This window comes from Camelina sativa, chromosome 11 (assembly GCF_030686135.1).
Source record: "Camelina sativa cultivar CO46 ecotype springtype chromosome 11, ASM3068613v1".
NCBI classification, from domain to species: domain Eukaryota; kingdom Viridiplantae; phylum Streptophyta; class Magnoliopsida; order Brassicales; family Brassicaceae; genus Camelina; species Camelina sativa.
Genome location: NC_141890.1, coordinates 1,567,884 through 1,579,505, shown reverse-complemented (window position 1 = coordinate 1,579,505; position 11,622 = coordinate 1,567,884). Strand labels below are relative to the sequence as shown.

General features: G+C 35.6%; 1 protein-coding gene and 1 long non-coding RNA gene across 2 annotated transcripts; one reads left to right on the top strand and one right to left on the bottom strand.

Annotated features, from left to right (window-relative positions):
• Window positions 1-5,044: 5,044 nt before the first annotated feature.
• Window positions 5,045-6,133, bottom strand: LOC104721041 (uncharacterized). The gene is made up of 3 exons (XR_756890.2): window positions 5,821-6,133; window positions 5,568-5,668; window positions 5,045-5,436 (listed from the first exon to the last, which is right to left on the bottom strand). It is a non-coding gene; the product is annotated as an uncharacterized LOC104721041 (long non-coding RNA).
• A 563-nt stretch (window positions 6,134-6,696) lies between these two features.
• Window positions 6,697-9,625, top strand: LOC104721040 (beta-1,4-xylosyltransferase IRX14). Its single transcript, XM_010438946.3, has 3 exons — window positions 6,697-7,765; window positions 7,863-8,435; window positions 8,984-9,625. Exons 1-3 carry the CDS (start codon window positions 7,023-7,025, stop codon window positions 9,249-9,251), a joined length of 1,584 nt encoding a protein of 527 aa, XP_010437248.1. The 5' UTR covers window positions 6,697-7,022; the 3' UTR covers window positions 9,252-9,625.
• The last annotated feature ends 1,997 nt before the right edge of the window (window positions 9,626-11,622 follow it).

Genomic DNA, 11,622 nt, shown 5'->3' with positions numbered 1-11,622 from the left:
GCCGACGTGAGAAGAGCTACAGAGTGTAGAGCTTTGACAAGGGTTCGAGCAGGGATAGAGATGCTATGCTGCTTGAGGTGGTTTGCTAGTTTTGCCGAGGCATGAGAACTGGACTTGGACAAACCATAGCCATAAACACTACTCGGACAAATTGGAATCGGGAACCAAATACCACACAAACTCAAACAATAAGGTTCATTAATCAAAGCCTTAAGGGATACTTCTACCAGGGTTTTCAGAAGATGGAAGCTCCACCATAGTAACAACGGTGAATTACTTCTCCGATGGATTCCATAGGGATCGTAATCTTGACCACACCGTCGACTAGGTTTTAACTTCGACAATTTAGATATGAGACCGTACCTGGGATTAAGCGGATTTAGACTTAAGGCACATCTAATGGGCTTAAAAAATTGAGGCCTTACGGTGCCAAAAGCTGACTTAGGGTCCACCAAGGGAAACCCTAATCGAACTTTAGCTATCAACGGAGAGAGACCAAGGCGGCTGACCAGAAAGGGTTGAAAGGTTTGCCTTGAACACGGGCTCATCAGAAGTAAACGATGCATCAATAGTTTGAGAAGAGATTGGTCCGATGTTGCGGCTGAGAGGCAAGAAGACTTACTCGTTCCAGATTGATTAGCAGTTGCCCCTAGAAGACGATCGCCTTGCGCCGTCGATGTCTCCCCTGAGCATGGCGCATCTACTGGTCCAAGAGGGATGCCTCCTGCCAGTAACGAAGCCCAGGGTGAGGGTTTTTCAGGGGTGAAGTTAAGTACAGATCGAGAAAATTTCAGATCCGAAAAAGGATCCGATTTTTGTAACTCGCTGACTTGCAGATGCTTCTGTTTTGGTGTTGCGGATAAGAGTTGAGAGAGGGAATTCACCGGAAAATTGCTTCTTTCCTTTGATTGATAAGCAGTCGTAGGGGTATAAAGAGTTCAAAGGAGCTTGAAAAGTTTGGACAAAAGGGGAAAAAATTGGGGAAAAACTTAAACATAAAGAAAAAGAGAACAGGATCTTGGAGTAGAAGAGAGTGACGGTTAAGTTTTTCCGACGCCGGTGAGCCGAAGCTCCACCGGCGCCGAAAATGTTAGATGCGATAGTTTCCTCGATAACGTCGCCTGAGAGAGTTCTTATCGAGGATTTTTTTTTTCTATTTTTTATGTATGCATGTATAGCTATTTTATGATAATTGCTGATTTTTAACCAAGAAAAAAAAAGAAATTAAATTGCAAACGGAACTTTAGTTGGTTCGGACAACGCGAAGCATAATCGAAGATGAAAAACTAAAAACGTTCAAAATTAAATAATATTGCACTATCTAGGTTTAAAAAACTGAGCCTGATTCTATCATAAAAACAAAAGAGAGATCTTGACATTGATAACACGATACTTTGTCTGTGCTTCATAATTATTAAACTGTTCTCTATTATGCAAAGATTAGAGTTCTATATTTTATCATTATAATCTGCCACTTGTTACTTGTTTAGTGCCGGAAGGAAACAGATGCATGACATTTCTCTCTCATTTTTTTCTATATTGTCAAGTATAGAACGGACCACCACTCATATTCGATACAACTAGTATATCATAAGTGTAACTTTCTAGCTATGGATTTTACTTATTATTTTGTTTGGGGTGCAGCATTCTCCGAGGGTGCTCCCAGAATAACCCAAACATTTCCTCAGACTATATTCTGTAATAAGAAAATCATTCTATATTCAACATATAACCTATCTCAGACTTAAAAAAGGCCTCTAACTCAAAGGCATCCCGATTTAAGATAATTTTAGATAATGTAAAAAGTAAACCAATAATATAATTCACTTCATAATACAAATGACCACACAAATTAAATAAGTTTTAATAATCCAACAAAATATAAAGCAAAAGAGTCTATACAATCATCATATATATATATAAAAGCAACTATATGTCACTCGTTAATTACTCAACACAATTATCAAAATTGCGATTAGTATCTCAACATCATTCTTTCGTTTTCATAAATTGGATACTAGCGAATAGTCAACATTTGTTCTCACATCATAATCGTTTTCTTTGTAAAACCACGAAACTGGACCATTTTTATTTTATACGTGTCATCTTTGGGCATGGTCACATATTTTGCGGTTGGACCAATATTTCTTCCAAGTTTATCGGATATCCTTAAACAACTTATTAGACCATAATATATACTTGATAGTATTAATCATATATCTTAAATAATTATGCAGTGGGGATTAGCTGTGAACTGGTTGGCACATGAACGTGCCAATTACCCACAATTCAAAACTTTAATTTTTATCTTTTGGGAGGACACACAATAGAAGCAAACCCTTGGATCGATAAAAGACCACAGACATATATAGTTTACGTACCTTATTGATCTTCACAATTATTTGTATCAAACCACGATAATTTCATTATATATAGAAACTATTAAAGAACACCTGTGTGTGTTTCTTTTTAACTGGGTTCTTATTATGAAAGCTATATATATATATATATATATCTATTATACTCAAATAAATATTTAAATACCTGAAAGCGTTCTGTTCTTACTGTTAAATAATACTCCATCCGTTTCAAAATATAAGATGTTTTAGAGAAATTTATTGTTTCATAATATACGATATTTTCAATTTTCTATACAATTTTTAAATTAGTTTAGTTTTTATATTATGCAGTATTGTTTCTGATTGGTTGAACTTGTTAAAATTAAAAACTTTTTAATCTGCATGCTGTAAGATAAAACATCATATATTTTGAAACGGAGGAAATACTACTAGTCAGTCGTGGTGTTATATTCGAACTCAATGTCAACACAACTTGTAAATACAATCGGTTAATATCAACCCATGGTTCGACTATTTTGTTAACACATGATTATACGTTCAACCTACATTCAAGTAGTGATACTCATTTAAAAAAAAAAAATCATGTTACATGTGACAAAAAAAAATGGAAAACTGGCCTCGATTTATTCGATGCACGTAATGAATAAAACTGTTTAGGTCATTAAAAAAAAACGTGCTGTTAAAGAGCTTGTTAAGTTTATTGAAATAAGATTTCTTATAGGGTTAGACAACGCGTCAAGGTCGTAATTTATGTCAAAGCGTGGAAAAATGAAAAGTCTATACGATCATATATATGCTCCTATAGAGAGCATCTTCACACAGTGGTTATTATAATTTTCAACGGTTAATTTTTTTTTTCCTCTCTTAAGCAAGAGTTTATATACTATTCATTTTATAAATTAAAAAATTAGTATTTTAGTAATCCTAATGAGTACTAATCCTAAGCAACAACGTATGTCTATTGTAACACAGCAAAAGTTTTGACTTTAATAAAGCCAATCGAAAAGAGGCAAATAAAATTATGTAAAGGGTGCAAAAGGTCATAAAACTGTTAGGGTGCTGCACCTGAAAGGTCAAAGAGCACATGTGAAAATGAAAATTAATATAACTCATGTAGTTTTGATTTTTTTCTTTCTTAAATTGTTTTTTTTTTTTACAATTATTGGAGCTGCTGATGCATTTGTTAAAAGATCGTAGGTAAAGTACATTTATATTGTCCAAAAATCTGGTTATTCGGCGTTTTACTACTTACTTAACTTATTACATGCGACAACTGAATTATTGAAATTAAATTATTGACTTGTTTATACACCTGCATATCGTATAATTTAAAATTCATTATCATCATCTCTAACTCGAATTTTTAAACAAGTATATCTTTATGTCCCTCCTGAGACATAAAATAAGATTATCTTTATTGAGTACGATTACAAGACTGGACTAGATCAAAAATAGATTGACTCGAAAATTTTAAGATCTTAAAAAGGTTTAAAGCTTGTTTTTTTTTGTTCAGGCTTCTGAAAAAACAGTTTTGCATAGTCTCTCTGATGTCCAAAAAAAACTCTTCCCGAATTGGCTGGGGTAGTCGTCAGGAGACACAATAGAACCTTAAGTTTACAACTAACTCTACTGAATCTTTTAAAATTCATATAACGGCCGGCCGAATATGAACCCAATTCAGGATTTTAATGGAAAAAGCCATGTTCTCAATGAATCTGATGACAACTTTGGCCCATTAAAAATCATGGCCCACTAAGAACTTTGCAGTTAAATGTGTTTTTTTGTCATTTGGAAAATCCATTGATAATAACTCGATAACCCATTTTTCCTCCAATCAAGATTTTTGGATTAAATGGATTCCCTAAGAAAAACTAGCTTTTTAGGTTTCCTTACTTCATAGAAACATTTACGACACTTCTCATTTTTATTTTATGCAACAACTAAAAATTCAAAAATAAAAAACCAAAAACTAAAAAACCAAAATCAAAAAAACATTTAGTATTTTTTGTACAATTAAAAAAAATGCAATTTGAGGACTTCCCGGCTTTTTTTTTTAAGCTTAGAATGTTTTGCAGTGTCAGTACAGGGCCGGCTCTGACCTAAAGCCAATGAAGCAAGGGCTTTAGGTGCCAAAATATATACAACATTTTGGGGCATCAATAACAAAGAAACGTCGTAGTGAAGTGGCTGTCCTTGTTTCTTTAGATGATATACATGTTCGAAGTTTGGTAGCAACAATATATGCACGTTTTTATAACTCAAAGGGGCAACATAATTTTTTTGGCTTTAGGCAGCCCACAGTAGTACTGGTCAGCATGCTATATACATGCGTGAATTGCTCCTATTTATTCTTAAAAGGACACCTCGCAATTTGCCAATTATTCACAAAATATATATAATCAAAAATCTGTGAGAAACAAGGTTTGATTGTGGTTTCTGTCGATGGAACCAAAATTTAACTGTCTAATATTAAATGTGTCCAAGAAAATGTCAACAATGTCGAGCAAGCCAAAGAGTGGCAAAGTAAAAATACCAAAATCGTAATTGTATAGCAAAATTACTAGCGCGTTTGGAAAGAATATCAAATCAGGAAAACTAAACAAACTAACGAGCTACACAATTGTTGTTGAGAGAACCTATCAGTACGAGTTTCTACGCCTGTATTCGCTTTTAAAACAACGATCAGAAGAAGACTACCATCAATATTACTTCTATAAAACATTATCTAGTTTTTCGCATATGCCAATTCGAAGTAGGATACAGAGTATATATTTCATTATATGTAACTCTATTGATAGATATGATACTTTGGGGAGCTAATTCAATTCTACAAATTACTAGCGAGTTTGGAAAAAAAAACGATCAAATATAAAAAATCAGAAAAGCTAAAAACGAACGAGCTGAAACAACGATCAGAAGAAGAAGAAGATACAAGATAACTTAACGGGAAGATCCTCCGGCTCAACATGTTGGTAGAGTGGTAATGTTCCGCCGCCCAAAGGTTGCCGTCATTCGTTAGCTGACAAAAGGACTTTCCCGTATTTCTCTCTCGCTTCTCAGTAAAATCTGATCTACTCTACAAATCAAACAAAAATTCGAAGATAATTTAGCAGCAACACGATCAGAAACTTTAGTTCTACTTTTTCAAAAAGTAAAAACACGACCAGAAACATGAGAAGAGTATGATTAAAATAGAAAGATCAATACCAAACCGATTAAAACTAGAGTATGAATCCACCACTTGTTTTTGATATTGAACTTTTGGTCCCTGATAATACCCTCTGCAACTTCTGGTTATAATTTCTTCCCTGCCACAAAAAAAAAACAGAGAAGAGATGATTTAGGCAAAATTGAAACATTACAGTTATGCTTAAAACTGAATCTGACGATTATTTCGTGAGAGAAGAAGAGAACATGAAAATGCTTCTAAAAGAATAGCAAAATATTTAATAACTCTTACCAGCCGTGTGGAACAGAGTTTGACGACGAGAAACTTTGGATGAGACTCTGCTCTCTCTTTCTCTTGTTTTCTAAAAATAGGAAAAAGGATGAGAAGCCTTTGCTTTCTAAAAACTACAAAGAATGGTAAGTAAAGTGTGATGATAAAGAAGAAAGAAGAAGAAGAAGTGATTTTGGGATGTTCAAGAAACTGGCTACGAGATCACTTATATAAGCAGCTTTGATTAACGGCTACTTTTTTTCTAACGTCTACATTTTTTACTGTTGTAAATCTCAAATCAAATGACCGTTGGTGAAATAATATGACCGTTGGTGAATTTCTGCCGTTAGGAGAGAGGATCTAAAAAGTTAAAAATTACGACAACAAAGAGCCGTTCATAACAGGTCCAATGGGCCTAAAATACCCAAACAAAACTCTTTGGTGGCGCAGAGTTGTCATGATTAAATTGCTTTGTGTGCAAGTGAAAACGAACCGATAACAAATCTTTCTATAACCTCCCCACCAAACCGGTTTACTTATTTTGCTTGCACACACTATCTACAAACCGAGATCCTCCAAACCGGATCATTTGCTTCTGGACCAAACTGTACTCTATGACTTACTACGTCGTTATCATGGGCCTTACCTTATGGCCCAATAAAGATATCCGTAATTAATCATTTGGTTAATTCTTTCCCAAATTCATGTACTTTCCTACTTTATAATCCCCATTAATTAAAAACCATACCATATATACATTTGTGACAATAACAATTCACATTAGTTATTGTAGATTGAGGGGATGTTTAATGCGAAAAAATAAATTATTACCAAAAACAAAATTGGACTTCAATTAGACACATACTGTATTAAAAACGACCCTAATTTCACTCAAAAATTATTAAAAAAAGGGGTAGTAATTAAATCAAATTTTTACCCAATAAGAAAAAGACACGTGTCCACCTTGTCGCTTTCCCCTGGTTCCTTCGATGGCGTTGCATCGAAGCATCATGAGAGAGAGAGAGAGAGAGAGAGAGAGATTTGGGTATGGTGAAGAGCAACAAACAACAGCAAGAAGAGAAGAAAGCGATAATCGAACTGATCAAGGTCGTGAAATCCAAGTAATCCTCAGATCTTTTTGAGATAAGAAGAAGAAGAAGTCATAAGAAAGAAAGAGAGAGAGAGAGAGAGAGAGGTCAACGAAAGAGAGAGAAGGAAGGAGAATGAAGCTCTCTGCTTTACATCAGAGCTACTTAAATCGCCGGAGCAACAGCTTTAGATCTCCGACGTCGGTTGATTCTTCCGTTGATGGCTCCGGGAAGTCTTTAATCGCTGTGTTTTGGCTAATCCTGCACTGTCTTTGTTGCTTGATTAGTCTAGTTCTCGGGTTTCGATTCTCCAGATTAGTCTTCTTCTTCCTCTTCTCCACCTCTTCCACCACCAATCTCTACTCTTCTGCTCCGTTTCGTCCTGACTTACCCGTTAAGCACCTCGATGTTCACACTCTCGGCCGTCGTCTAGATCCCGGAGCCAACAACTTGACGGTGGCCGCCGCGACGGCGAAGAGCTCGCGTGTTGTCGTTGGGAGACACGGGATCCGGATCCGGCCCTGGCCTCATCCCAACCCGGTTGAGGTGATGAAAGCTCATCAGATTATAGAGAGAGTTCAGAACGAGCAAAAGACCGTCTTTGGGATGAAGACTAGTAAGATGGTTATAGCTGTGACTCCCACTTATGTGAGGACTTTTCAGGCTTTGCATTTGACTGGTGTGATGCATTCCTTGATGCTTGTCCCTTATGATCTGGTTTGGGTCGTTGTTGAAGCTGGTGGTGCTACTAATGAGACGGCTTCCATCATTGCTAAATCTGGACTTAGGACCATTCATCTTGGGGTTGACCAGAGAATGCCTAATACTTGGGAGGATCGTAGTAAATTAGAAGTCTTTATGAGACTTCAAGCTTTGAGGTTTGTCAATTTTGTTGCTTTTTTTTATTCTGTTTATGAATGTGTGAGCTGAAAGCTATGTTCTTTTTGATTTTTTTTTGGTTTTGGGTGTGTTTAGAGTTGTGAAGGAAGAGAAGCTTGATGGGATTGTCATGTTTGCGGATGATAGTAATATGCATAGTATGGAGTTCTTTGATGAGATTCAGAATGTGAAGTGGTTTGGTACTGTTTCTGTTGGGATATTGGCGCATTCTGGAAACGCGGAAGAGATGGTTATGTCAATGGATAAGAGAAAAGAGATGGAGAAAGAGGCAGAGGAGGACAGCTCTTCGTTGCCGGTACAAGGTCCTGCTTGTAACTCAACTGATCAGTTGATTGGTTGGCACATTTTTAATACGTTGCCATATGCGGGGAAGAGTGCGGTTTATATTGATGATGTCGCTGCAGTTTTGCCTCAAAAACTTGAGTGGTCTGGGTTTGTGTTGAACTCGAGATTGCTTTGGGAGGAAGCTGAGAATAAGCCGGAGTGGGTTAAGGACTTTGGTTCGTTGAATGAGAATGAGGGTGTAGAGAGTCCTTTGTCTCTATTGAAGGATCCTTCAATGGTTGAGCCTCTTGGAAGCTGTGGAAGACAGGTTCTGCTATGGTGGCTTCGTGTTGAAGCACGCGCTGATAGCAAATTCCCTCCAGGGTATGACCATTTTGCTCCTATATAGTCCCATTCATAATTGTTAATCATCTTGCAATCTTACTGAAGAGCGGATAAAGCATTAAACAGTGGTTTTTAGTAAAGCATTAAACAGTGGTTTTTAGTAGGCTCGTATCAATCGATTTAGGAAGCAGGTCTTTAGACACAATGAATGTAACTAATCTGCTGGACTTATGCTCAAATTTCAAATTAGGAAATTAGTTAGTACGTTTTGACTAGTACCATATAGTAGTTGGAACTGTGAAAACCTAATTTTACTAACCATATTTGCGTGATAGGTCGGTCCAATTTCATCCTAGTTGATAAGTGTCTCATGACTTGACTTGTTTCACTCCTCTTTTTTGAGTCGAGAGGCTTTAAACTCTGTTACTTACTAGGTCTTAGAAAATCTCTAGTTCTTACATTGAATGCGTCTTGACTAAAGGACAGAGAATTGTGTTTTATGAGAAGATTTATTGGTAACATACTGTCGAAATGTTCTTGATGTTTGATTCTGTTTATCTTTTTTTTTTCTTGGTCATTGACTACAGATGGATAATTGATCCTCCACTAGAGATCACAGTCGCAGCCAAACGCACTCCATGGCCAGATGTTCCTCCTGAGCCACCAACCAAAACGAAAGATCAAATGCCATTGTCCCACGGTGGCAAGACAGTCGTGGTGATACCGAAGCAGCAACAACATTCCACCAAAATACGAAAACCAAAACGCAGAAGTAAGAGAAATAAACATGAACCTAAACTAACAGATACAACACAAGTTTCTTCATCTTCTTCGAAGCGTCAAGAAAGGAACTGAGAAAGAATACAGATCAAGAGACCCTTTTCTACTATATTATTCATTTGTTGCTATAAGTTTTAGAGAAACATCAGAGATCATCTTCTCCTCCAGATACCGCATATATTACAGCTAACGAGAGGGGAAAAAAAATGCCGAGAAAACTAGATTATGATGATGGAGTTCCCAAAAAAGGTATACAGGTTTTTCGGGGAATGATGATCATTCGTTTTTTTTCAATTACGGTTTTATTTTTTTGGTCCTTTGAAACTTTATCTTCATTAGTAACAAAGATTGTTTGTTTCATGTTCTTGAGGGTTACAACAAAGTGTAGAAACAAAACTTTGTGTTGTATAGTTTCTAAGCATATTTCTCTATTCATTTACGTTTCCGCATGGAGTTTTCCTACTTTACTTCGGTTGATGATATAAATCTTTTCACTCTTGCAAGATCATATCAAAGTCAAAAATACATGTATATATTTTAGTCAAAAATTAAAGAAATTCATTTAAGTTCAACAATTTTAGTCATATTTTTTAATGTTGTAAAATAACTTATACGTTATGTAATATTTCTCTATTCGTATACGTTATTTTACAACATTAAAAAATATGACTAAAATTGTTGAACTTAAATGAATTTCTTTAATTTAAATACATGGGACTACTTGTGTGCATCCAAAATTTATTTGAGCATGGATTATATGACACATCCAAGTGGGTTTGTATCTTTTGACACACATATATATAAACGCGCTTCTAGTAACGTCAGAAAGTTAAATCTTTGAGATGAAGACATTGGAAAAGATACCTTCGTGAGAAAGAAATGGGGAAGAAAGTAAAAAACAAAAGAGAATCATAATTTTGTTGAAGTAAGAGAATAGAAGAAAACAGAGAATTTTAAAAGCGAGACAAAGACTGTTTAAACAGATTCATAACTGAAATAATGGAGGATAAGGCTGTTTTGGCAGAACGATCACATGTCTTCTTTAACCACTCCCCCACATCTTCTTTTCTTTGTTTTACTATTGATATGGTCCTAGGCTCGTAGCAATGGGTGCGTGTCCTTTGACCATTTTACAATTCACATCGGCAGAAGTCGGTTACTTAGGATTAGGTTTTTTACCACTTTTTTTTTCGGATTAGGTTTTACTCTTGACGTTTTTGCCTTATTTTTATATTAAAAAAACTTCTTAACTATTTTTGAATTTAGATGAATCCCAAAATGACGTTATGCACGAAGGAACACCGCTGATTCCGGAATGCTTTTGATTACACAATTCTAAAGCGAAAAAACAAACATGCCATAAATGTCCCCATGCTTCGTGCGTAGCATGTAGGGTTCCCATACAAAATGATATCCAAACAAATTGAACAGAATTGTAAAACAGAAACGGTCACCCTTTTTTCTTTAAATGAAACGGTCACCTTTAGTTGTCACATGTCAGAAACACGAGCGAGACACTTTTGTTTCTTAAACCTTATCAAAAGCCACTTCGGTTTGAAACTTGGTTTGAAGACACCTCTTCGCCTCCCATTTCCTCCAATCCCAATTTTTCTCCTCTTTTTCTGTTTTTAAAAGTATAGATCACCTTATATTATTACATATGAAAACTCCAACGGTCAGGATGGGGCGCCGCCTCATGACCATCGAGGCTGCCGTGAAATGGGAACATCTCATCCACACATCATTCAAGATTCCCTTCTCTTTCTTAGGCTTTGTTCGTTTGGTGAACTAACATAATATCTAGATACAGCATCAAAACGCAGTATTTAGACGCAATATCTAGATGATGTTCATTTGTATTATTGGTTCATGCATCTATAAATTGTATCTAGATACAATTATGTTTGTTTTATAATTTAATATCTTTATCTAGATATAATATATATATAAAAGATCAAAAAACCATTTTATTTATGTTGAAGATGTTTTAGTAATTTTAATTTATTGATGTTTTAAGCTTATTTTCATATTAATTTTAAATAAACATTTTAAAATAAGTTTTTGTGTTTTAGTAGAAAACGAGATTTTGCATTTTTGGCGGAAAACGTGATTTTGCAAAACATAATTTTGTGTTGTTGCGTTTTTTGGCGAAAACGTAATTTTGTGAGTTTGGCGGAAAAACGAGATTTTGCGGTTTTAGCGGAAAAATGTAATTTTGCGACTTTTGGCGGAAAACGAGATTTTGTGGTTTTAGTTGGAAACAAGATTTTGTGGTTTTGGCGGGAAAACGAGTTTTTGCGGTTTTGGCATGAAAACGAGTTTTTGCGATTTTAGAGGAAAAATGAGATTTTGCGGTTTTGGCGAGAAAACGAGTTTTTGCGGTTTTGGAGGAAAAATGAGATTTTATGGTTTTGGCGATAAAACGAGATTTTACGGTTTTGGCGAG

Excerpts from the sequence above, each read along its gene's own strand:
- LOC104721040 (XM_010438946.3), top strand. The coding sequence starts at position 7,023 with ATGAAGCTCTCTGCTTTACATCAGAGCTACTTAAATCGCCGGAGCAAC. Across the intron at positions 7,766-7,862 it reads ATGAGACTTCAAGCTTTGAG|AGTTGTGAAGGAAGAGAAGC; the intron begins GTTTGTCAATTT and ends GGGTGTGTTTAG. Across the intron at positions 8,436-8,983 it reads GATAGCAAATTCCCTCCAGG|ATGGATAATTGATCCTCCAC; the intron begins GTATGACCATTT and ends CATTGACTACAG.